At 39.6% G+C, this 27915-nt stretch overlaps 1 protein-coding gene across 2 annotated transcripts in view; it reads right to left on the reverse strand.

Annotated features, from left to right (window-relative positions):
- LOC124788460 (GTP-binding protein 1) overlaps nucleotides 1-26490 on the reverse strand; it is a 152928-nt gene extending 126438 nt beyond the window's left edge. The window contains exons 1-3 of one of the 2 annotated variants that reach the window (XM_047255734.1): nucleotides 26230-26490; nucleotides 24843-25093; nucleotides 4945-5056 (exon numbers count right to left, since the gene is read on the reverse strand). In XM_047255734.1, the coding sequence (XP_047111690.1) occupies nucleotides 4945-5056; nucleotides 24843-24959 (229 nt within the window). In that variant the 5' untranslated portion in view covers nucleotides 24960-25093; nucleotides 26230-26490. The remainder of the gene's footprint in view (nucleotides 1-4944; nucleotides 5057-24842; nucleotides 25094-26229) is intronic. The other variant, XM_047255739.1, reaches the window with a different exon arrangement.
- Nucleotides 26491-27915: the final 1425 nt, after the last annotated feature.

Below are 27915 nucleotides of genomic sequence, written 5' to 3' on the forward strand. Positions count from 1 at the left end.
AGAGTTCTGTCAGGACTGGCTCTCCCAAGGCCGTCAGTAGTTCTAATGGAATGTTGTCAACTCCCGGGGCCTTGTTTCGAATCAGGTCTTTCAGTGCTCTGTCAAACTCTTCACGCAGTATCCTATCCCCCATTTCATCTTCATCTACATCCTCTCCCATTTCCATAATATTGTCCTCAAGTACATCACCCTTGTATAGACCCTCTACATACTCCTTCCACCTTTCTGCTGTCCCTTCTTTGCTTAGAACTGGGTTCCCATCTGAGCTCTTGATGTTCATACAAGTGGTTCTCTTTTCTCCAAAGGTCTCTTTAATTTTCCTGTAGGCAGTACCTATCTTACCCCTAGTGAGATAAGCCTCTACATCCTTACATTTGTCCTCTAGCCATCCCTGCTTAGCCATTTCGCACTTCCTGTCGATCTCATTTTTGAGACGTTTGTATTCCTTTTTGCCTGTTTCATTTACTGCATTTTTATGTTTTCTCCTTTCATCAATTAAATTCAATATTACTTCTGTTACCCAAGGATTTCTACTAGCCCTTGTCTTTTTACCTACTTGATCCTCTGCTGCCTTCACTACTTCATTCCTCAGAGCTACCCATTCTTCTTCTACTGTACTTCTTTTCCCCATTCCTGTCAATTGTTCCCTTATGCTCTCCCTGAAACTCTGTACAACCTCTGGTTCTTTCAGTTTATCCAGGTCCCATCTCCTTAAATTCCCACCTTTTTGCAGTTTCTTCAGTTTTAATGTACAGTTCATAACCAATAGATTGTGGTCAGAGTCCACATCTGCCCCTGGAAATGTCTTACAATTTAAAACCTGGTTCCTCAATCTCTGTCTTACCATTACAAAATCTATCTGATACCTTCTAGTATCTCCAGAATTCTTCCATGTGTACAACCTTCTTTCAGGATTCTTGAACCAAGTGTAAGGTATGATTAAGTTATGCTTTGTGCAAAACTCTACCAGGCAGTTTCCTCTTTCATTTCTTAGCCCCAATCCATATTCACCTACTATGTTTCCTTCTCTCCCTTTTCCTACTCTCGAATTCCAGTCACCCTGACTATTAAATTTTCGTCTCCCTTCACTACCTGAATAATTTCTTTTATCTCATCATACATTTCTTCAATTTCTTCATCATCTGCAGAGCTAGTTGGCATATAAACTTGTACTACTGTAGAAGGTATGAGCTTCGTGTCTATCTTGGCCACAATAATGCGTTCACTATGCTGTTTGTAGTAGCTTACCCACACTCCTATTTTTTTATTCATTATTAAACCTACTCCTGCATTACCCCTATTTGATTTTGTGTTTATAACCCTGTATTCACCTGACCAAAAGTCTTGTTCCTCCTGCCACCGAACTCACTAATTCCCACTATATCTAACTTTAACCTATCCATTTCCCTTTTTAAAGTTTCTAACCTACCTGCCCGATTAAGGGATCTGACATTCCACGCTCCGATCCGTAGAACACCAGTTTTCTTTTTCCTGATAACGACGTCCTCCTGAAACTACATTAGTAAAAAAATGGTTCAAATGGCTCTGAGCACTATGGGACTTAACATCTGTGGACATCAGTCCCCTAGAACTTAGAAATACTTAAACCTAACTAACCTAAGGACATAATACACATCCATGCCCGAGGCAGAATTCAAACCTGCGACCGTAGCGGTCACGCGGTTCCTGACTGAAGCGCCTAGAACCGCACGGCCACACCGGCTGGCCTACATTAGTGGACTGAATTATTGAAATTATGGTACCCGAGTCTAAAAATTAATGTAATATAGCAAAATTATGACGACATGTAGTTTCTATCAGAAAATGTGTGTAACAAATGTTAGAACGTATTTACAAAATCTGTACACAGAAAACTGATTGTAATTATGGTTCACATATACATAAAGAGCCACGATTCATGTTAATAACATTTGTAAATCAAATATTGTTATGGAAAGGTATTTGATGTATTTTGGCAATGATAACTGTAATATTTGGTATGTTTATTTCTCTGAAATGTTTGTGACAAATTATAAATCCAGATTTTGTAATTTTCTTTGGGAAACTAACCAACTTTTAATTGAAGACTTCAAAATTACTGTTTGAAATGATGAATTCTTTTATATTTCAACTGTTAAAATATATATGAGGTACAGTGGTGGTAGCCCAGGCAAAGCTAGTATCATCTCAGGTTTCACAGAGTCAAAGTTACATCATATTTGTGGTCCGAATAAACACATTGCTAAGCTCATTTTTGTTTTGGTCACATTACTCAGTGGATCTGACTAATCCAGGCAACCACAGCCTGATATTATGAAGAGCCTAAGACTTTCTTACAGGTGGAGATAAGAGATACACACCCAGACAACGAACTTCAAGAAACAGCAAATATCTATTTTAGTGACCACAAGAGGCGGTTACTTTTTAAACTGGCCCTAAAGTATTGTACATTCTGCAGTCAGTTTCCTGTGGGATTCATAAGCTTATAATATGTTATGTGTAACATCTGAAAGCATTTAATAAGAAGGGTTGTAGTAGTAATAGCAGTAGTAGAAGCAGAAGCAGCAGTAGTTGTTGCTGTCACCTTCAGGCTGACCAGTTTGATGCGGCTCTTCACCACTCACACTTCTCTAATAACCAAATTGACTTTTCATTAATGTTTTATGTTGTGCCCTACCAACAGATTCCTTCTTTAGCTCAGATTCTGCCATAACGTTCTTTTCTCGCCAATGTGATTCACTGACCGAAGCAAATGTTATACAATTAAAATACAAGATACAGAAAATACTAAAGTAAGTAGATTCACCAACTGTGTGTCGTGGGAAGTGGAATGAAGGAAGATAAACATCCCATTGGTGAGGTTACTGAAGGTGGTCATGTTGGTTAATTAGTACTCCAAGAGGTATGAAGTCTGCTGTCAACATTTTAAACAGCGTTGTGGATAGGACAAGAAATCGCAAAGCAACCACCTTGGTATTTATCTCTAGTGATTTAGTAAAAACTGTAGAAAAACCTAATTGTCTGGCCACAAAGGGGTCTTTAAGACAGTTTTTCCAAATGAGAGACAAGTATCTTAACCACTGCACCACACCACCTCATTCGGTTCAAGAAGTGAGAGCTAAGTGAAACTATAAGGTGTGCCACTAACACCTGTAAATTAGTAATGGAGAATTACACTGCTTAACAAAGAAAGGGAAGCACCTAGAAGATATGGCTGGATGTCAATGAAACCACCAGAGTTCATTAGTGCTGTTTATGTTTAGTGTTCTTGCCAGGCTTTATAGGTGACACAAGAAGGATTAACAGCATCAGATGCTTTAGTGATCACTGCAAAGAACATGGAGATGTTGCATTCTCATGTGAGACAGAGTAACTGGCATCTGACAAGAGTTTCAAAGGGGCCTCATTATAAGTCTCCATTTGACAGTTGGTCAAACTGTGCAATACACAGATTTGTGTGGCATTTGGATATGACAATGACCAAATGTTGGACTGCAGGGGGACATCATGGTAGACATACTTGCCAAGGTTCCACCTGACCACCATAAGGAGAGGTCACTGTATTGTGCACAATCTGAGAATAAGTGAAGCACTTCAGCAGCATTCTGTGTCATTCTTAACGACTGGTCAGATACTAGCAGCAGCCAGACTATGGAATTACTGCCCCACACACAGACTGCCATTAACACAACAGAAATGACTGCATTTGGAGTGGTGCCATGACCAGCAGGCACGGTCTTCTGAGGAATGGTGTCACATTGTGTTCAGCAATGAATCATAGTTCTGCACAACCTCAAATGACCATGTTTAGTGAGACTGGCAGCAACCTAGGGAGAGGTCCCATTTTTCCAATGTTTTGGAAAGGCACAGTGGCATTACTCCTGGCTGTCCTAGTGTGGGGAGCCATTGAGTATGACTTCAGGTCATTACTGAGAGTGACTGAAGGAACTCTGAGAGCACAACGGTACTTCATGGACATCTTGGTCCTCACGTGTTACCTCTCATGAGACAGCATCAATGAGCCATTATTCAAAATGACGACACTTGTCCACACGTGCCATGCGTCTCAATGAACTCTGAGTAATGAGAAACTCCCATGGCCAGCAAGAACCCCAGATTTCCCGTGATAGAACATAGAACTTCAATCCAAAGCCAATACCAAGGATATCAAGGACCAGTGAAAACAACTGTGGACCTGCTTGCCTCAGAAGAAGACTTAACACTTTATACAATTTTGGTAAACATTTTTGGAATACAGTGATCAATTGTTATATTTAGATTAAAGTTCAGTCTTGATCACGTTATGTCTGTTTTAATGGGTAACCGGTTTCGGTTTTTTCTATAAAACCATCATCAGACCCATTGGCTCCCTTGGGTTGGTAGGTGGAGCTCTCCTTGCTGCTGTGCAGTCAACTCACAGCAGCAAGGAGAGCTCCACCTACCAACCCAAGGGAGCCAATGGGTCTGATGATGGTTTTATAGAAAAAACCGAAACCGGTTACCCATTAAAACAGACATAACGTGATCAAGACTGAACTTTAATCTAAATCTTAACACTTTATGATGTCCTTGCTGCAAAATCAGTGTATGCATTCAGGCCAGGCAACATCATACTGATAATCACACTCACTTTGAAAAATTCTTTGTAAATCTGGATCAAATTTGTAATCAATGAGACAACATCACATACTCTTTCAACACTGGAAGTTGCATTTCATTTTCTCCTCACCTTCTGGATGCTTCACCTTTTTTGTGAGGCCGTGTATAATTTGCAGCAAACTGTGCCAGACACAAAAGATACATGAAATCACTAAGTCCTTACTAAGCTTAGACTGAATATAAATGGTACAACCTGTCATCTGCCAAGCTGAATTCAACAAAATATAATTACTGATGCAGGTTACAAAGTTTCTACTGTAAGAAAAATTTCTTTCATGAGGTTACCTTCACCAATGCCAACTTCAAATATTGTCTCTCCTCTTCCATTGCCAATCCTTTCTTTGAGTTTCTGCAGCAAAAGCTCATACTGTTCTTCTGTTGGGCTTATCAGTGCTGTCTAGGAGACAAAAGGAAGAAAAATGTGAATACAATAGTTAGACGTAACATAGTATTGGGATACAAACAATGGAATTATGGTTAAGTGTATCAAAAGGAAAATTCGCTACAGGAAATAAAATTACAAGAAGGCCAAACAGTTGGCCACTACATACCCTGATGGAGCGAAATTCAAAGGGTGACTAACACATACAAATGAAAGTACATAAAACTAGACTAGCATTTGAAACTGAGAGTTCCTTCCCAAGGGAGGTAAGAGTAACAGGCAGGAGGAGATAAGAGAAAGGTGAGAGGTTACCCTGACTGCACGTTTAAATGGATAGTTCCTCTAACAAGGGAACCTCCCCATCGCACCACCCTCAGATTTAGTTATAAGTTGGCACAGTGGATAGGCCTTGAAAAACAGAACACAGATCAATCAAGAAAACAGGAAGAAGTTGTGTGGAACTATGAAAAAATAAGCAAAATATACAAACTGAGTAGTCCATGTGCAAGATAGGCAACATCAAGGATGATATGAGCTCAGGAGCGCCGTTGTCCCGTGGTTAGCGTGAGCAGTTGCGGAACAAGAAATCCTTGTTTCAAGTCTTCTCTCAAGTGAAAAGTTTAATTTTTAATTTTCAGACAATTATTATCTGTCCGTCCGTCCATCCGTCCGATGCGAGATAACTTTGTGAAAACATTCTATGATTTTGCAAAGCTGCACAGGTACACAGAGCAGTATTGTTTACGTGATCGTGTTTCAATTACCAAAGTTCAGCCATTCACACATAATCAACTTCGCTCTCCAAAATTCCAGGACATGTTCAGATTTGCTTGGACATATGCAGGATTTGACGGCCTACACACGGAAAAATTTGAAAACCTTAAAAACATATGTTTCACAGAGCACAGGGAAAAGTGTGCGACTATGAAATTGTTGCATTCATTTGTTGCAGTTTACGTGACAAATTCTTATGTTTTCGTCACTTTTTTGGGAGTGATTATCAAATCCACAAGAAAATCTAAATTGGGCAAGGTATAAGAATCTTTTTACCCATTCGCCAAGTGTACAAGTTAGGTGGGTCGACAACATATTCCTGTCATGTGACGCACATGCCGTCACCAGTGTCGTATAGAATATATCAGACGTGTTTTCCTGTGGAGGAATTGGTTGACCTATGATCTTGCGATCAAATGTTTTCGGTTCCCATTGGAGAGGCACGTCCTTTCGTCTACTAATCGCACGGTTTTGAGGTGCGGTCGCAAAACACAGACACTAAACTTATTACAGTGAACAGAGACGTCAATGAACGAATGGACAGATCGTAACTTTGCGAAAATAAAGAAAGTAAACGTTTCACTCAAGGGAAGACTTGAATCAAGGACATCTGGTTCGCAACTGCTCGCGCTAACCATGGGACCACGGCGCTCCTGAGCTCACACTATCCGTGAAGTTGCCTATCTTGCGCATGGGCTACTCATTTCGTATATTTTGCTTATTTTTTTCATAGTTCTACACAACTTCTTCCCGTTTTCTTGATTGATCTGTGTTCAGGTTTTCAAGGTCTATCCACTGTGCCAACTTATAACTAAATCTGAGGGGGATGCGATGGTGAGGTTCCCTTGTAAGTGTTTCAGGTGTTGTTTTATGCTCAAGCTATATCTAGACAAAGAAATGGATGTCTGATATGAATAATATCAAGCACACTCAATAAAACATAATCGCTTTAAGAAATAACTAAGAGTTAATATCAAGAGTAACAAAAAACCATTAATAAATAACATCCTCTCCTGTTCCCTCCACAAATACAGCGAGGGAAAACTGACTATCTATAAGCCTGCATATGAGCCCTAATTTCTCTTATCTTAGTGGTCCTTATGTGACATGTACATTGGCAGCAGTAGAATTGTCCTGCAGTCAGCTTAAAATGCCAGTTCTCTAAATTTTCTCAATGGTGTTTCTCGAAAAGAATATCTCTTTCCCTCCAAGGATTCCTATATGAGTACCCAAAGCATCTCCGTAAAACTTGCAGCTGATCAAACTTTGGTAACAACTCTTGCAGTCCACATCTGAATTGCTTTGATGTTTTTCTTTCATCTGCCCTGAAGCAATGCTCAAGAAAACATTGCACTTATATGCGGTGCCCTTCACAGGCAAACCACACTTTCCTAAAATTCTCCCAATAAACTGAAGTCAACCATTTATCTTCTCTATTACAATCCTTACATGCCCATTTCATTTCATATCGCTCTGCAACGTTACGCCCAGATATTTAATCAACATGACTGCGTCAAGCAGCACACTACCGATGCCGCATTCAAACATTATATGGGGTTCCCCCCTACTCATCTGCATTAGCTTACAAATCCATTTGATGGGAGAGAAGACTGAGTACTATGGAAAGAATACAAGATAACCATGACAGTGGTAGTGACAGTGGAGATTCTGTGGAAATTCCAGTCAGGAGGGCTAAGTGGCATCAGTATTTGACTAAGGGAGGTCTTTATCGGGCTTTGTTTTCTGTGTACTGGTACATTTATAGTCTCCTTCAGTTACCTGTAAAAAGGTGACCATTTGTAAGCTTTCAAAATAAATGTAGTATGTGTCTACATGTTTTCTGTAATTCCTTACTGAACAAGGCAGGGGTGGGGGGGGGGGGGGGGGGGTGACCTTTCATTCAGAATCATTTTGTATTTGGAGATATATACAGTATATGATGAAAGTAAAATTATACTTTTGCAAATGATACCACTAGCATAACCATTGGCACAAATTTACATGATACCATAGCAAAAAAGCAAAATGATACCTACATGAGCCTATCCCTCAATAGCTAGGAAGTAACAGGCTAATTCTCAATAAAGAGAAAACTAAAATGATGAACAATAGAGAAATCGCCACAATTACAAGAACTGGATATGAATGTCATACATGAAACGTATTCACAGTTGTGAATATGAACAACCATCAACTGTATAAGGAAAGGACAACAAAGAAAATTTGTGCCAGACCACAACTAGAACCTAGATTTTCCACTTCACGCAAGCAGTCACTTTAACCGTTTTGGCTATCCGTGCATGACTCACAGCCAGATCCAGACTTCCACACGTCGTCATTCCTTCGTCACACTGTATACTCGTACAAGCATTATGTAATTCTCAGACAGAGGAGGACATTTTAATTGAAATTCACTGCCTGATATCAGCAGATAAATGCAATATTCTGCCTAACAACAAAGGCACAGCAATACTGTGTCTATCCACTAATAGGAGGCAGCAACATTCACTTAAAATGTCCTCTCCTGTGTGGGAATTACATAATGTGAGTAAGAGTACAGGGTGTGACACACGAACAACGGCATATGGAAGTGTGGGTATAGTTGTGAGTAGTTAACAGATAGCCGAAACAGTTACCATGACCACTCAAATAAAGTGGGATATCCGGGCTCGAGTCCAGTCCAGAACAAGCTTTCGTTGTCGACATTTCTTTACACAGCTGATGGTTGACCACATTTGCAGCTGAGAACATATTTCATGCATTTCATAATAGCTGCAGTAGCCACAAAGGGTTGTTTAAATTCATACTGAGAATACATTTCATGTATTTCATAATGGTTGAAGTCACTGCAGTGCCTGTCCCTTCAGAAATGCAAGTATGTCTAAGGACCACTGCATCATTCTTCCTAACAACACAGCCATTGCAATAACAAGGATATGAATGTAGTTCAGTATGCAAAGTTTGGGCTCACTACAGATAACTATTTACTATGGAAAGACCACATTGCTATCCTAACAAGCGAACTAAGTTCAGCTATATTTGTTCTCCAAAACACTACCACTAGTAACAAATGATGCTATGTGAATGGGGTATTTCTCATACTGTAATGGTATCATGACCTATGGAATAAAAATACTACTGTTCGGATGGGGACATAAAACAAATTCAATAAAAATGAAGATATAGATAGCCATGCTGCCAGAAACAGTGTAAAGTTATGAGTTCCAGAGCACAACACTGCTAAAGTAGAAAGAAGCACCACTTATATGACAATAAAACTGTACACTTGTTTACTGTTTCATATTTTAAATATTAGCTTGAAGCAATAAAATTATTCTTCACAGAAAATCATTTCTATTCAGTCAATGAATACATATTAAATGCAAAAAACAGGAAATATGCATCCAATGCAATAGAATTAAAATAAACATAGACAGATAGGTAGTAAATTCAAGATATGTGTTCTTACGTATGATAGAACAGAAACAGAATGTATAGGTAGACTGTACAGGAGACACAAAATGTGTAACTATGCATGATGCCATTGTATTTAAAAATGATATACCATGACGTAAATAGTGTGTTGAACTGACAACCGATCTGACCCATATAAACATCAGCTACTTGAATGGGTCATAATTATAAATTTTCTTTACTTTACGTCTATGGTCACAAATTTTTGTCATCGGTCTATAATGTCCATCTTCTGATCTGTTTTATGAAAACATATATTAATGTACTGCAGTCATAATGGCATTTAACATTTGATGATGCCACTATGGCTGCAGTACATTACTACATGTTTTTATAAAACAGATATGAAGTTGGTCACTAGAGACTGAAACCGGTAGTCTGATGACAAAAAAATTTGTGACCATAGAAGTAAAGTAAAGGAAATTTATTCGATATTTGGGTCACAGTTTATTCACAACCATATCACAGCTTGTGGGTCGTAATTTCCCTCCAAAAGCTTGTAAAATGGGAAAGCTGTCTTAATGATCTGAGTAGCTCTGGGAGAATCAGAAGTACAACATGTTGTTGCAAGTTGATTATTGTTTCTGGACATAATCCCCTCTGTCTGGTATAATGATGCATTTGCTCAGCTACTGATAGTTCATTCATAGCCTCGTTTGTCATGGTCTGTGAAGTCTGAGAGTGTGTAGTTCAGGCTGCATTACAATAACGAGCAAACTAGTGAATCGTTCACACTCTTCAGATGGCAGAAATATGCAGCACACACTTCAAGAGATGGTTTTTATTCTGAAAATATATTGAAAGTGTTCCAGCATAACATCAAGCACTGGCACATCGACCTGGAACGATACGGCAGAGAGGGCTGTGGGACAACGTCAGCCAATAGTATGCTGACTAGGACAACACCACAACAGGAGCGGCCCCTATACGAAGACAAGCCGCAATATAAATTATATACCACTGACTTGTGAACTGTTATTATTTGCTTGCATGGAAACTGTACATATTGAAGGACACTGATTATTTGCATGTCACCATTTGCTTGCAGCCCATTTTTGTAAATATGCCAAGTTAAGTATTGTCTATTTAATTTACTGTAATAAACTCCATTAATAAGATTTGCTTAAACTGTTGTCTAGTTATCTGAGAAAAGAGCTTCCTAGGCACCCAATATTAGATGAGTGGGCCGATATAACATGAAGACAGACTGACCGGTTACAACACAATGGCACTGTGAAGAGAATTCAGTGTGTGCAATTTTTCAACAAAGGCAACAATTTTATTGATTGTACAGAAGCTGGAGACAACTGGTGCACTAAGCAGTGACAGCGGTAAACATACACCATCACGAAGTCCAGTGGTTAGTGATAAGGCTAGAAGACACTTGGAGAACTTTCCAAGAAAATCATTGCACTGATTGAGCCAGATGGCAGGCATTTCATATGGCACATGTCAGAGAGATTCGAAGAAAATGGCATTGTGACAATACAGAGTGTACATGATGCAAATTCACAAGTAACAGACCATGAGAAAAGAATGTGTTACTGTCAATGGTTTCAGGAGTTTCTCATACAATGTCCAGACATTCTGCCCACAACATGGTTTACAGGTGAGGCATGGTTCCATCCTCCAGTTACATCAACAAACAAAGCAGCAAATACTGGGCTGGTGTAGGCCCCCATATCATGCACTAAACACCGCTGCCCGATAAAAAGATTGGAGTGTGGTCCATGCTGTCAGCTTCCAGGATTGCTGCCCCCATTTTTCTTGAGACAACCGTAGACACTACAGTTCTTAATGTGTCATATGTCTAATGTTTTCGTGCAATTTGTAACCAGTGTGTTGTATGTTTGTACTATGTATGTGTGTGTGTGTGTGTGTGTGTGTGTGTGTGTGTGTGTGTGTGTGTGTGTGATGTCTCAATTGTGTATTATCATTTCCCAAAATTGCAAATGTGTCCCACTACTGGTTCAAATGTTATATAACTCATTAAAGTAGGTCAGATTTACGTGGATCGCACTGTATATACATCCAAAGCTGCTAGATAAATAATTAAATCCCTGTAGCACAAGAATTTTCACACAAAACTAAATTTTAGAGTTCAAACTCATACATAAAATAGTGTGTTAAACTTGCATTGCAAATATGTCTACAGTGGGGCAAGTTAAGTGTTTATCTTTTTCTGTGTTTTCCTCAAAGTAAAATCACTAAATTCCATGCATGTTTCTCTGCTTTAAGAGGTTTAGTCTTGAATCTTTGGATGTGTAAATCCACTCAGTCTGTGGTGCAATGGTTGCTCACTGAACAGCCAGCTACATAGCTCATTGATGCATCAGGGTCCATAGATGACACATCAGGGAGAGTAGCAAGTTGTATATCTAGGATTGTCTGCTTTTTGAGTTCACATCTTCAGTTAGTCTTACTAGGATGGCAAGGATGTGTGCATGCTGTGTGCAGTTGCAGGAAGTGCTGCCTGCATGTCACAAAGAGCTTAATGTGCTTTTGGCTATGGTCAGTCACCTTCAGGATGCTGCCTTGGGGGGGTGGGGGGTAGAACTGGTGAAGAATCTGGAATGTTGCATGGAACACCTCAGGTGTCACTTGTTTTTCCCACAGGCTCTGCTTCCGAGGTACCTCCCAGTGCATCCAATGCTGTGGATCTGTCCCCACAGCAGGGTGAGTGGCAGGTGAGAATGAGTTCACATTGCCGGAGATGAAGATCCAATGTTGAGACTGGCCGTCTGGGCACACACATTCACGCTGTGAGTGGACAGGTGGCTGCTCCTTCAACAGGGTCTGAGCAGGCACACGGGGAGAGGAGTTTACTAGTTATTGGAAGTTCCAATGTTAGTTGCGTTATGGAGCCCCTTAGGCAAACAGCGTTCAGGGCCAGAAAAAAAGCCAATGTGCATTCGGTACATCTGTCGGGGGGACTCATCCGAGATGTGGAGGCAGACATGCCTGTGGCTACAGAGTGTGCAGGGTGCAGTTGTCTGCATGTTGTGGCTCACGTTAGTGCCAACGTCGCCTATCACATGGGTTCTGAGGCGATCTTCAGTTCGTATAGCCAGCTGGAGGAGGTGGTGAAGACTGCTGGCCTTGAATACGGGGTGCAAGCAGAGCTCACAATCTGCAACACTGTTTCCAGAGTTGATCGGGATCCCTTGGTTTGGAGCCGAGTGGACGATCTCAATCAAAGACTTTGTCGACTCTGTGATGGTCTTGGCTGCAGATTTCTATACCTGGGTTACCATGTGGGGATTTGTAGTACTCCCCTAGGTAGATCAGAGGTGCACTACACAAAGGTAGCAAGTACTCAGGTAGCAGAGAACTTGTGGAGTGAACATGAGGGTTTCTTAGGATAGGCAGTAATTTTAAGGGCTCTGAAGAACCCTTGGCAGTCAATATGCAGAAATGAAATTCAAATGGTGTTCAGGATAAAGACACTTTGACTGTCATAATTTCATCAGTAAACTGTCAAAGTATTCATAATAAAGTTCCCAAATTTACTGCCCTCCAGGAAAGTTCTCACGCTCAAATTTTTCTTGGGACTGAGAACTGACTGAAACCTGAATTGGAAAGCTCTGAGATATTTAGTGAGTTGTGCATGGTATATTGGAAAGACAGATTAGAGGCCACAGGAGAGGGAGTGTCCACTGCAGCTGACAAAAACAGTGTCTCCACTGAGGTTGAAAGTGTGACAGTGAAGTCATCTGGCCGTGCATAACAGGTGTAGCTGAAACAAAGTTAATTGGTGGATGTTTTTACTAGCCACCCAATTCTGCTGTGGTAGTTCTAGAGTTATTCGAAGAATGTCTATGGTCAATAGCGCGTAAAAACCCAGATCATGCAATACTAGTTGCAGGCGACTTTAACCTGCCGAGTATTGTAGAGGAATTAAGGACAAAGTTTAAGCAGATTGTAAATTGTGGTGTGTAGAGTTATGTGCCTAATAGGTGGATAAAAGATGGCAAAGACCCACCATGGTTTAATAACGAAATTCGGTGGAAGCAGAGGGTGTTGCAGTCTCAGTTCAAAAGGGAATGCATAAACGACTACAAGCAAATGTTGAGAGAGATTCATGCGTCCATGAAAAGATCAATGCATGAAGCACACGACAACTACTACAGTCACACCATAGTAAAAGATCTGGCAGAGAACCCAAAAAATTCTGGTCATGTGTAAAATTGCTAAGTGGGTCTAAGGCTTCCATTCAGTCCCTTGCTGACCCATCTGGTGTGACAGCTGAAGATAGCAAAACGAAAGCCAAATTTTTAAATATCATGTTCCAGAAATTGTTCACACAGGAGAATCATACAAACATACTGTCATCTGAGCAGCAGACAGACTCCCGTATGGAAGACATAGTAATAAGCATACCTGGTGTAGAGAAACAGCTGAAAGATTTGAAAGCAAATAAATCACCAGGTCCGGATGGAATTCCAGTTCTATTTCACCATGATTACTTTACAACATTGGCCCCTTACCTAGCTTGCATTTATTGCGAGTCTCTCGCCCAGTACAAAGTCCCAAGTGACTGGAAAAAAGTGCATGTGACTCCAGTATATAAGAGAGGTAAAAGAATGGAACCACAAAATTACAGACCAACAGCTCTAACTCCTGTTTGCTACAGAATCCTTGAATGTATCCTCAGTTCAGATACAATCAACTTTCTTAAGATTGAGAAGCTTATGTCCACAAATCACCACGGTTTTAGAAAGCAAAATTCAGCTTGCCCTTTTCATATGACTTACTGGGAACTATGGATGACGGGCAACAGGCAGATCCCATATTTCTACATTTCCGGAAAGCACTTGATTCAGTAGCCCACTGCAACTTGTTAATGAAGGTACGAGCATATGGAGCAAGTTTACAGATATTTGAGTGGCTAGAAAACTTCTTAAATAATAGAACATAGTATGTTGTCCTCAATGGCAAGCGTTCACCAGAAACGAGTGTATCGTCAGGAGTGCCCCAAGAAAGTGTGACAGGACCTCTGTTATCCTCCATATACATTAACGATTTGGCGGACAGGGTGGGCAGCAATCTGCAGTTGTTTGCCGATGATGCCACGTTGTATAGTAAGGTGTCGAAGTTGACTGCAGGGTGTATAGGCAGACAAGGAAAAAAAATTCCCAGATTTCTCGGTTAAAAATACACTTTCTCCCGGGTGAAAACACGCTTTTTCCATGTTGAGTGCCAGTATATTTTCCCTTATCAATCCTTTGAATGGTTATGGTTTTATACATGGGCGTAGAATTTCCCGGCACTTTAGAAAACGAAGCTCAGGGAAAAAGACACGTTTTGGAAATATCTTTGATGCGCAGCAACATGTAGTCTGCGTATTTTCGTATTACAGAAGTATAAATTGGAATTCCACTAAACATCGCACGTTACTTTCTGAATCATTGAAATCGAGATTGCGATGCGCTTTTGTAAGCCAGTCATGGCTCATGTCACGTGATGTCACCAGCCGATGACAGCGGATATTCAGAGTATAGGACATGTGATGTAGTCAGCCAACAGCAACATCACTGTTAAGTAGCACAAACACACAAACAGGGAAAGTTAATAGTTTAAAGTAATATACATAGTGTTGCTACAAGAAAAGAAAAGCTTTCACATATAATATTGGTCTCTAAGGTTAATAAGCTGTAAGAGAAGCTAAGTTTTCGCATATAATGTTGATCTTTTTGTGTGTGTGTTACACTTTAAGAAATATTACACATATGTGCCAGTAAAATTTTTAATAATGACATAAATGTCTGATCTTCAGGGTTCAAAATTCTTCTAAATGGCTCATCATCAAAGAGTTGATTTTTAAATCAGAGTCGAACGCTCTGTGATTTAATAAATTCATGGTACATTTTTACATATAATTCAACTTACATAAAAGGATATTTACTTTGAAAGTAACACTTTTCAAACCACTATTCGTAATATTTTCCAGTGACCTGTTAGAAATAGGTTCATTTCAGCAGTTGCCAGAGAGCGCAGATAACAGGTGACACCGCGCTTGCACAGCTATCATGATGTAGGAAGCCCTTATATATGTACGTGTAAAACATTGAAAGATCATACATTACTTCATAAAAGAAACAAGACATCAGAGGATACTCCAAGAGCATCAGAATTTTGTGACCATATCAAAACGTGCACGTTTAAAGTGCATACTTAAAGTGCACATTCCTATGTCCAGATCCCAATGAGGTAGACCTTGACCTGATATTAAGTTTTTCAGTGTGATTTTCGGGATGTAAATTTTCTTGCAGCACCCGTACTGTATTATATCATGTTTGGTTCTTTATTATGACATAATGCCATACATGCTAGAAAATGAAAATGTGCACTTGAAATGCAGTGAACAGTTGAAACTAGCCAGTACTGTGGAATTAAACATTTCGTTTCAAATACACTGACTGCCTCTGCAGAAAAGGTTAATAAAAGTCAAATTTCTTTAGCAAACAGACAAAAATTACTTCACTGTTCCGCAAAGTGATTAATGCATGACTGTCAGAAAGGTGGAAATAAAGTAAAATCTGAAACTAATGACATATTTTAGCCTTCCGTAATTATGTGAATGTATTTTAATTCACTTGATAGCTCCCGGCCACAGATATCTGTTTTGCTTTCATTTGACGTGAGAGTAAACAAAGGGGAAACAGTGAAATCACTAAATGTAAACACGGGTCATGTGGAGACTACCAACTATAACTCAGACTGCTCTGCACATCAGCTTCGGATCTACGATATTTGCAAACTGGGTCAATAGTTAAAAAAAAAAAAAAAAAATCTAATTTTCAAAAACATGTTCATCTTGTAGTGCACCTCCTTCTGAAAAGTCTGAAACATAAAACGTGTGTTTGAGGAAATGTAACACATATTACTTGGTCTTAAGTACGCCAAAGTGCACGGCCACGCCTCTTCATAAAGCATTCTTCTACCGCATGTCACTGTATTTCGCTCTGTGATATTAAAATGTGTATATTTTGTTATGGATGCCATCAAACTATATTTAGGACAGTGGAAATTGAAATGTCCTGTGGTGCCTCTCCTGCTCCCAATCGGCCGGTTTGACAGCCTGCCCCTCTTAAAAAAAAAATCTCGCAATTAATAGCAGATGGGATTACTTGTAATCGGCAGAACAAGAACTCTTCAGAAAATCTGAACTCTTTATTGCCTTTTAGCTAATAACTTGCTGTTTTGTGTAACATAAAATTAAATATAGGATACATAAAACCAATAAACACAAGAGATATGCAAGAAATTACACATTTCTTCAATCCTTAGCTCCTAACATTTTTCTCTCTCTGATCTTGCTACAGCTTTACATGGTGTGCATTCCTTTCTGCGAAAAAGTCTACTAACTCATCAAAGTTCATCAAACATTTTGCTAAATGAAAAATCGAAATGGAAATGTCGTTATCTAATACTGAAAAAGCTGTTAACACAAATAATACCCAAGATTGGTGTGGTTTCTCGATCTGATTATGTCTATTTCGTCACCGTCTGCTAGATAAAACAAAATAGGCCTTTCTAATATGGCAGCAATTTTGTAACACACACCAAATAACCAAGACTGTTTCGGCACAAATGGCCATTTTTATAACATGACAGAATATAATTCACAAAGTACCAATATCAAATGCCTATTAGGCCTCCTGTTTCACATTTCATTCATATGCACCAGTTTCTCAAGCATGAGATAGAAAAGTAGTATTACGAAATTTTTATATCCCCATTTCTTCTCCTTCCTCATTCTAACAAACAATCTTGTCATCACCAATTCTGTAGCTATTCTCATTATTGTCAAATTTTGTTCACCAATTAACTTCACTAACCCTGCCAGAATCACAGGTTTAGTCATCCCGTGATTATTTTCAGGTTAGGCGTTATTACATGTTCGTACAACACGTTTTCCACGTTACTTCCAGAATAGAACTTAAGTGGCTGCAAGCAGGGGACTGTACTACTGGTTCTTACTAGTGTAGCGATCTGGCCAAAAATCTTCTATCAAAATTTCATTTTCTTGGATACACCGAGAAGATAATACATAATCTTTCTCACTTGTAATTCCTGTCAGTCATTTATTTTCATTCTGGTAGTCTGAATCTATGGATTTCACTAGTAATTATAACAATGCTGATCATTCGCAAACCCAATCAACTACATAATCAGACAGCAATTGGCATTCATCCATTCAGCTTTACTCCACTCAGCTCATATAGCCCCATCCCCTTCTGTCTGCGGACATTTTATTTCTAGATGTGACGAAGATTCTCCTGACAGAGACATCACTTACACTATACGTGCATTCAAAAATCAACTTATGATTCATTCAGAAATCAATTTAAAATGTGTTCAAAAGCCAACAGGGAAGTGTTGCAAAATCATATGAATAAACGATAGACAAACGTGCACTGGATGCTAGGCACTTTGTGAAACAAGTTTTTTCCTCAAGAATACGAATTTGGCACCCCCTTTTTCCCAGCAGCATCTAGCCGCTTGTTGTGACTGCTTGCACAGCCAACAGCCACATTCCTGTAGCCAGAAGCAGGAGAATCTACCACTCAAATGCGAGTCAACTGCGCATGCGCATGAGCCCGCCTGTAATTGCTAAAACTAATCTACCATAAACAGTTGTGACTTCCCGCTCACGGAGGCAATTTGTTGTTATGAAGCATTGCATAGTCCTCCTAAAGGCTTTGACACATTTTGCAGTTGGCAGACGCTTGCATGAGCACTGTGTGTTGTTGTTGTATATGGCACATTTTCTTTGCAATTTAAGTTATTTTTGTTTTTTTCTTTCGTTTACATTTCATTGTTGAAGTACTATTCTGCAGTAGTGGGGTAAAGTAATCTCCTTTGTTAGATTATCAGTTCTTACCAGTCAAAATTACAAAAATTTAACTAAAAACTAGAACAATGAATAATTCCCAGAATTCTAAAAAATTCCAGGTTTTTCCCGGTTTTCTCCCGGATGAAAAAATCCATGGGTTTTTCCCAGATCGTATACACCCTGTAAGTGACTGCACAAAGAAACAAGGTGACTTAGACAAAATTTCCAGTTGGTGTGACGAATGGCAGCTAGTCCTAAATGTGGATTGGAGCAAAATGTAAGTTGATGCATACGAGTTGGAAGAAAAAACCTGTAATGTTCAGATACAGTATTACTAGTATACTGGTTGATACAGACAAGTCGTTTAAATATCTGGGCGTAATGTTGCAAAGCGATATGAGGTGGGACGAGAATCTGAAAACTGTGGCAGGGAATGCAAATGGTCAACTTCAGATTATTGGGAGAATTTTAGGAAAGAGTGGTTCACCTCTAAAGGAGACAGCTTATAGGTGACTTGTGTGACCTATACTTGAGCACTGCTCGTGTGTTTGGGATCTGCACCAGGTCGCATTAAAGAAAGACACTGAACCAATTTGGAGACGGGCTGCTAGATTTGCTACTGGTAGGTTCGAACAACATGTAAGTGATATGGAGATGCTTCGGGAACTCAAATGGGAATCCCTGAAAGGAAGATGACATTCTTTTTGAGAAACACTATTGAGAAAATTTAGGGAATCAGCATTTGAAGCTGAATGCCAAACACTTCCACTGCCGCCAACATATATCGCACGTAACAACAATAAAGATAAGATATCAGAAATTAGGGCTCATAAGGAGGCGTACAGACAGACATTTTTCCCTCGCTCTATTTGCAAGTGGAACAGGAAAGAAAATGACAAGTACGGTTCAGCGTACCCTCCACCACGCACTGTACGGTGACTTGCGGAATATACTATGCGATCAAAAGTATCCTCCAAGACATATGTTTTTCGTATTAGGTGCATTTTGCTGCCACCTATTGCCAGGTATTCCATATCAGCGACATCAGTAGTCATTAGACATCGAGAGAGAGCAGAATGGGAGAATGGGATGCTCCGTGGAACTCAAGGACTTTGAACGTCGTCAGGTGATTGTGTGTCATTTGTGTCATACGTCTGCCCGTGAGATATCCAAACTCCTAAACATCCCTAGGTCCACTGTTTCTGATGTGATTGTGAAGTGGAAATGTGAAGGGATATGTACAGAATAAAAGCTTACATGCCAATCTCATCTGTTGACTGACAGAGACCGCCGACAGTTGAAAAGGGTCATAATGTGTAATAGGCAGATATCTATTCAGACCATCACACAGGAATTCCAAACTGCATCAGGATCCACTGCAAATACTATGACAGTTAGGCAGGAGGTGAGAAAACTTTGATTTCATGGTCGAGCAGCTGCTCATAAGCCACATATCACGCAGGAAATGACAAACGATGCCTCACTTGGTGTAAGGAGTGCAAACATTGGACGACTGAACAGTGGAAAAATGTTGTGTGGAATGACAAATCACAGTACACAATGTGGTGATCCGATGGCAGGGTGTGAGTATGGCGAATGCCCACTGAATGTCATCTACCAGTGTGTACACTGCCAACAGTAAATTTCAGAGGCAGTGGTGCTATGGTGTGGTCATGTTTTTCATGGAGGGGGCTTGCACCCCTTGTTGTTTTGTCTGGCACTATTACAGCAGCTTTCCACTTTTGAAGAGCAATTCAGGGACGGCGATTGCATCTTTCAATGTGATCGAGCACATGCTCATAACGCACGGCCTGTGGCGGAGTGGTTACACGACAATGACATCCCTGTAATGGACTGGCCTGCACAGAGTCCTGACCTAAATCCTACAGAACACCTTTGGGATGTCTTGGAACACCATGCCAAGCCTCATCTCATTGACCAACATCGATACTTCTCCTCAGTGCAGCACTCAGTGAAGAATGGGATGCCATTCCCCAAGAAACCTTCTAGCACCTGACTGAATGTACGCCTGTGAGAGTGGAAGATGTCATCAAGGCTAAGGGTGGGCCAACACCATACTGAATTCTAGCATTACGGATGGAGGGCGCCACAAACTTGTTAGTCATTTTCAACCATGTGTCTGGATACTTTTGATCACATAGTGTATCAAGGTAGATGTACATTTACTTGGAGTGACCCGCTAAATAAGTAAATCCCTGTAATAAGTGAATTTTCAAATAAAATTAAATTATTGGTTTAAAGTCACACACAAAAGTTGCATTTTCTAGGTTAAGAAAGAAAGCCTGCAAACTGACACTCAGTACTGAGCCATACATTTTTTTACAATTTTTGGGACACCAAAGAAATGAGTATTTTGAAAATTTTACTTAATACTGAAGAGATTGGTGTTTCACATCTGAAATGCAAACACATTTTCTTGGAGCACTCAAGGTAAATAGAAATCTTGCACTTTTACACAACAACAACATTTTCCTCCTTTTCTTTGGATCACAAAATTTTTTCTAGACTTCTTGTCTTGTACTAACTCTGCAACTCTCCCAACAGAAGCCCTCAGTTTCCATGTAATGTCGATATTTTGAATTCTTTTTCCATATGAGAAGTAAAAAGCCAGATTCCAAGTTTCTTCATAAAGTTCATCCAGCTTACAAGTTCATCATCTGCGTTGCTGTTGTACAATACATATGCAATGACACAACTTATAAGTACTATCCCCTAAAATACTGCTATAAACAGGACACCTATCATCAAGGCTGTCTAGTCCTCATTTAGTTTCATTACAAAACTGAATAAACTCCAGCTTCTGTACAGCAGCTCTGTTTTTCTTTAGAATTTATGAAAGCAGTGTCTTTTTCTATTAGAATCCTTGCTTCTGTAAATATAGCCATTCAGAAAACTAGGAGTCAACTAGGCTCTGAATATTTACTGCCTATCTGCAAGATTTATTAGGAACGCAGACCTTGAATCTACACTTCCCTCAGAAGGGCACTAACATTTCATCAATGGTAGCACATCCAAACCACCTGGCAATTTTCTACAAATTTTGCAAAAATGTCAGCTATAGCTAGCTGCTGCTGGTTCAACTGCCACTCATTCAGCTCTATCTTGTCAGTCACCGAAATGGAGGTTCAAAAACAGGATGCCGAATATGTTTTGGCTCACAACGCTGCAAAAAATATCCTTTCCTGCTTCATCTGTCACCCAAAGAGCAGAAGCGTCCGATACAGAAACAGATATACAGGGTGTTACAAAAAGGTATGGCCAAAACTTTCAGGAAACATTCCTCACACACAAATAAAGAAAAGATGTTATGTGGACATGTGTGTGGAAACGCTTAATTTCCATGTTAGAGCTCATTTTAGTTTCGTCAGTATGTACTGTACGTCCTCAATTCACCGCCATTTGGCCCAATTGAAGGAAGGTAATGTTGACTTCGGTGCTTGTGCTGACATGCGACTTATTGCTCTACAGTACTAGCATCAAGCACATCAGTACATAGCATCAACAGGTTAGAGTTCATCACAAACGTGGTTTTGCAGTCAGTGCAATGTTTACAAATGCGGAGTTGGCAGATGCCCATTTGATGTATGGATTAGCACAGGGCAATAGCCGTGGCGCGGTACGTTTGTATCGAGACAGATTTCCAGAACGAAGGTGTCTTGACATGAAGACGTTCGAAGCAATTGATCGGCGTCTTAGGGAGCATGGAACATTCCAGACTATGACTAGCGACTGCGGAAGACGTAGAACAACGAGGACACCTGCAATGGACGAGGCAATTCTTCGTGCAGTTGACGATAACCCTAGTGTCAGCGTCAGAGAAGTTGCTGCTGTACAAGGTAACGTTGACCACGTCACTGTATGGAGAGTGCTACGGGAGAACCAGTTGTTTCTGTGCCATGTACAGCGTGTGCAGGCACTATCAGCAGCTGATTGGCCTCCACAGGTGCACTTCTGCGAATGGTTCATCCAACAACGTGTCAATCCTCATTTCAGTGCAAATGTTCTCTTTACGGATGAGGCTTCATTCCAACATGATCAAATTGTAAATTTTCACAATCTACATGTGTGGCCTGACGAGAATCCGCAATCACGTCATCAACACAGATTTTCTGTGAACGTTTGGGCAGGCATTGTTGGTGATGTCTTGATTGGGCCCCATGTTCTTCCACCTACGCTCAATGGAGCATGTTATCATGATTTCATACGGGATACTCTACCTGTGCTGCTAGAACATGTGCCTTTACAAGTACGACACAACATGTGGTTCATGCACGATGGAGCTCCTGCACATTTCAATTGAAGTGTTCGTATGCTTCTCAACAACAGATTCGGTGACCGATGGATTGGTAGGGGCAGACCAATTCCATGGCCTCCACGCTCTCCTGACCTCAACTTTCATTTATGGGGGCATTTGAAAGCTTGTGTACGCAACCCCGGTACAAAATGTAGAGACTCTTCGTGCTCATATTGTGGACAATACGCCATTCTCCATGGTTGCATCAACGCATCAGGGATTCCATGCGACGGAGGGTGGATGCATGTATCCTCGCTAACGGAGGACATTTTGAACATTTCCTGTAACAAAGTGTTTGAAGTCACGCTGATACGTTCTGTTGCTGTGTGTTTCCATTCCATGATTAATGTGATTTGAAGAGAAGTAATAAAATGACCTCTAACATGGAAAGTAAGCGTTTCCGGACACATGTCCACATAACATATTTTCTTTCTTTGTGTGTGAGGACTGTTTCCTGAAAGTTTGGCGGTACCTTTTTGTAACACCCTGTATACATGAGGAGGCCAAAAAAAGCTTTGAATTCAATCATATCCACATCTCTCATACCTGTGACGTTTGCACTTCGCCACTGTACTCACTCACAATCAAGTTTGAGGCTAGTGAATCCTGGTATTCTCTCCACCATTGTATCATCAATCAGTAAATTTCAGATTTCTTCAGGCTCCATGGCCCAAAACCATGTTAATTTTAGCATGTTAGCAGGGGTATGAAGAACAGGAAGCTGCAAGACAATAATGTGCCTCAATGTCCCTGAAATTCAACATCAGCAAGTATCCCTTGACCATCTGAAACCATTCTTGTCATAGCAATATTCTTTCTGTGTAGATGATCCTCATCTAGCTCAGAAGAAACAGGAATGTCCCGATAACCACTGTCCTGAAGTTCTTCCTCTGAATCATACTCTCGTTCACTAGCTGAATTGAGATCACTGGCAACTGCAAAGCCATCCCCTATTTCTTGATCTATATCACTGATCTCTTCCTACCCCCACCGGCTAACAATTTAATCAAACTTAGGATTCTTAAAACTGACAAATCTGTGTTAACACATTTTGTACTCTACTGGAAAAAAACAGACATTTAGTTCACAATGCATCATCTTTGTTTGTCAACAAAGACAAAGCAATAAAATTTTGTTGTGTTTGTTTTCAACTTACAGAAAGATGGGGGAGTATAAAATGTAATTCATCTGAAGTGACCTTGGAGAGTGAGGTCAAAGATTGTTGCGTGGTCTGAGAGACCACATCTCGTGCATCAAGGGTTAATTCTATTGAACATGTTAAAAACTAGAAAATATCGTGTCACATTGGAAAAGACATTGATTCTGATCAGAGGTGTAAATGTAACTATGGAACGTGCAATGTATATACAGAAAAAATCAAACACGAGATTGTCAAGATACATTCATTGGGTTCACCAAGTCACAACCCATCTGTCATATTTCCACTTAACCTAGGCTTTGGGCATTGGTACAGTTCAGACTGCACCCACAACAACACACAAAAAAAAAAATGTATGTACGTTTAGCATACAACACAACCCTCAATAAGTAACCATCTACACTACACATGTGTATGTCTACAGTAGAGTCAGCAAATGGAGATCCCTGACTGTTGTAGTGGACTTGGTGCAGCTCCTTTAAGTGTCTACCCCAAGCAATCAAGTACTACAATTTTGTACACATCTCTATGGCAACACCTAAATGGTGTCACAACTCTGTAGATTACTATTGTTTATGTCTGTTTGTGCTTCGCAACAGCATAGGCAGCTGCCAGTGATCACCTTTTGCCAACTTTATAACAAACAATACAATCCAAGCCACCACCTACAGGAAGTGAACAACATGTTTTAAGCAAAACATATGATTTACTGTAATAGAATTGAAACTGGTTAATTGATGAATTTCACACTGTCAGCTTTGACCAGTGACAACATGAAAAAGACAGATGTAAATGAGTAGTGAGATCCAATATCTATAACATACACATCACAAGAATTTTAATTATTCTCACGAAATCACATCTATAGGCTTTGCCAACCCATAAACTGTAACCATTCAACCTAACTGAAACGTGGGGCTACACAACAAATCAGTTTGTCACTACAACCTCCATTTCAAAAAATAATACAGGGATAAAACTAATGTTGGCAGTTTCCTGCTTTCTTTCTGTCTGTGTGTACACATGATGCCACAAGTCACATCATCATTACATCACGGATCAAAGCTGACATCATCTGTTATTGTCAGGGTCAACTGACCCACTGAAACATACAAAAACATCCCAGACACCATCTGCGAAATATATGATACCATATTTCAAATAATATTCCAATGGCTTGTATTGTTTACCTTCACTTTTCAATTTCCAATCTGAATGGTTAATAAAATGGATTAGTTACCTTGGCACGTATTGATGCATAATCATGAGGCTCACTCATTGGCATGTCATTTGTCAATGTTGGAGAATCTGCACTAACTTCTGGCTTTGCCGACATCTGTTCAAGGACTGTTGCCATGTTTCTAGCAATTCAATATCAGTTTTGACTACATTCCACGCACATAAAATTTCAGATAATATCAATCACCATTATCTGTAGATTGTTCACGTCATGTTTATGTGACACCGTGTCATATATAGAAGCACAATAATCTGTAACATACGAAAAAATTCTGTTCAACTAAGAAGCTGAGAGTAAGAACTTAGCAAGAAATGTTAGTAATTTTAAATATACATTTGTTTGGCAGGTTGTTTCCATGACTGACTATTTACCATATAAATAAAATACAACGTAAATAGCCACAAAATTTTAAATTTTTTTATTTACAACACATTTCGGAGGTTTTTTTCATCATCTGAGAGAAGTTCTGGTGTTCCGGTCATATTAGGCCTAATAACAATTACTCTGAAAGAAACTTGAGCGACATCATGTAAACGTGGCGAAAATCTACGTAACAGGACGAGATAAAAAGGGGCAAATGAAATAAATTGAGAGAAATGTCGTAAAAGACTACTGATGCAAGTTGTTTACGCGTGACGCAACTTTGGTCGCAATCTCTACAAAACCGAAATGAACAGTGCTCGTTGTGAAATCAATTCATAATTTCGCGGACACGTTTTCGTACTAAATTTTTATGAATCGATGACTTAATTGAAAATTCGAACATTTCTATTACAACATAATTGCTTATGAAATATATGATATCAAGATGCAATGTGATTTGAAAGAGTTTAAAAAGTAGAAGAGATCACAAGCAACTGCAAAATAATAATGTATCTTCTTAAACACTTTAACTATAACAGATAACATTTCTTTCTTGTTTTTTTATGCATCAGTACAGGATGTCGGCACAGCTGTCATGAACCAAGCGGTGCATTCCTGCTGCGCAATACAATAGGTGAATATTTAAATTTAAAAACAAAATTGAAAATAGACTGGTGGTTCTTGTTTCAGCTTTAAAGCAGTGAGTTATTTTAGCAGTTCAAACAGCGCAAAACGGTAGTGTTGATACATCCGAGAACCAATGCACATAATGTCACACTGCAATAAAACTTAATGACACTAGTTGAGGCTGTTTAGCAAACTAAACACCCAATCGAATATAAAGTTCACTATATAACACTATAGCGTTAAATGTACACAGAAAGATACAATACACCACTTAAAAACAAATAGCGTCGGATATCAAGTTACACTGATAACAACTACAGTTCACAGGAATGAAACACACTCCCGCATCAAAAATGTCGATACATTTTAGTACTAAAATAAAATCATATTGCATTACCATCTGCCTATAGATTAGATCCTGTCCTGGCGAGATCGCCAGATGGGAATCTCCGCTTGTTAGATTAATGACAAGACGAAAAATCAAAAAAACACTACTTATATCAGACACACTCAGCAAATTAACTGCTACAACATAAAAAAATAAGATGTTGCCAAAACACAGAAACTAACAGTTTCTAACCACAGTGTACATCCACAATACACAAATCACTTGTATGTGTCAACAGAGCGCAGATTATGCTACATACATTTAAACAAAGAATTTCATCACACGTAGCTGCTATGTCGAAGATATTCTTGGAGCAATATTAAGGCATAGAGTCTGTGGTAGTTTAGCTTAAAGTCTATGGAGTTCACAGCGGCACTTCAAATTCCTTAACCCGTTACTACTCACTAAAGCAAAATTAATTTGTCCAGGTACTTTGAGATACGCGTAAGTATTTCTTTCACTGCACAGTAAGTACTTTTTGTTTGTCTAAACCTTTCTTCTAGAGAATGTGGTTGACGTCAGCTAATGACTGCGCAATATTTCCTTTCGTTCACTTATCGCCAAATTCTCATTAACGAGAGCTTGGTTTTGCCATGAGAGCAGAAATAAAAAATGCTGATTTCAGAGGTTTATATCATGTTAGTAAAAACAAGTGAGCGTTTGAACAAATCAACATGGACAATAAATATGTGCATCTAACGAATATTCATCTCGATAAACAACTATCAAATTAGAAACAACACGTAGAAGCCGATTCGCACTTGACTTAATGGAACGTTAAAACTTTCCACAATGCATTTCAAATGACGATATTCACACAAGCTGTCAACACTGTGGAATGGAACGCGACGTCAATTGTAAGGTTTCTCGGGAAGAAAATTGGACTTTGAAAATAGTGCCAGGGACGTCGATTTTGTTGTCATTGTCTGCTAATATTAGAAGTTAACCCATTTTTCTAGCGTTCACTCCTGTTGTACTTGTGGAGTGCACGATTTTGCGCCTTTTAGCCTTTATTTTTACTATTTTTCTTTCTTTTTGTTACACGTTGGAAATACCCCATGATAACTTCGACATTTTTTCCCACTGGAAGTTCTTCCACAAGAGAGACCAGATATCTGAAAGCGAAAAATGATATAACTTTTAGAGTACCTGGACCGACAAAAAGCCTATGTGCTTAAAAGGAAGCACACAAAGTGATGTAGCAATTTTCATTACATGACCTTTTAATCCGTGACAAATTCGGCTTCGTTAAAGGAAAAAAATACAATTTTTTTAATATTATTTGATACTTAAGAAACTTAATGGATGAGGTTGTCGTTCGAGATAAAATAACTATTTATTTAGCACCACTTTCGTTACCAGAACAGCAGAATGTCAACACAATACTATGCTGAACGCAGATGTATTATAATGTAGCGACGCTGCCGCGCGCTAATTCGAGCTCGCCGGAGTGTTCGTGTGTGGTGTGTGCGCGTGTGTCAGTGCAGTGCTGTGCGATCGTAATTACTGTACACGACGTCTGTGTAGTTCCGCGCCCAACCTCTAGAGGCGCTGTGTTTTCTAGCTTTTATACACGTTCTTTTTATTATTATTATTCCTTGTTTTTTGAGTTAATTGGTGGTTCCGTGCCTCCTGGCTTGTTTGGACGAGTACTGTTTTCTCTCCAATAACTACGGAAGTTTTCCCAGGATTAAG

The sequence above is a fragment of the Schistocerca piceifrons genome, chromosome 1 (genome assembly GCF_021461385.2).
Source record: "Schistocerca piceifrons isolate TAMUIC-IGC-003096 chromosome 1, iqSchPice1.1, whole genome shotgun sequence".
In the NCBI taxonomy this organism is placed as follows: domain Eukaryota; kingdom Metazoa; phylum Arthropoda; class Insecta; order Orthoptera; family Acrididae; genus Schistocerca; species Schistocerca piceifrons.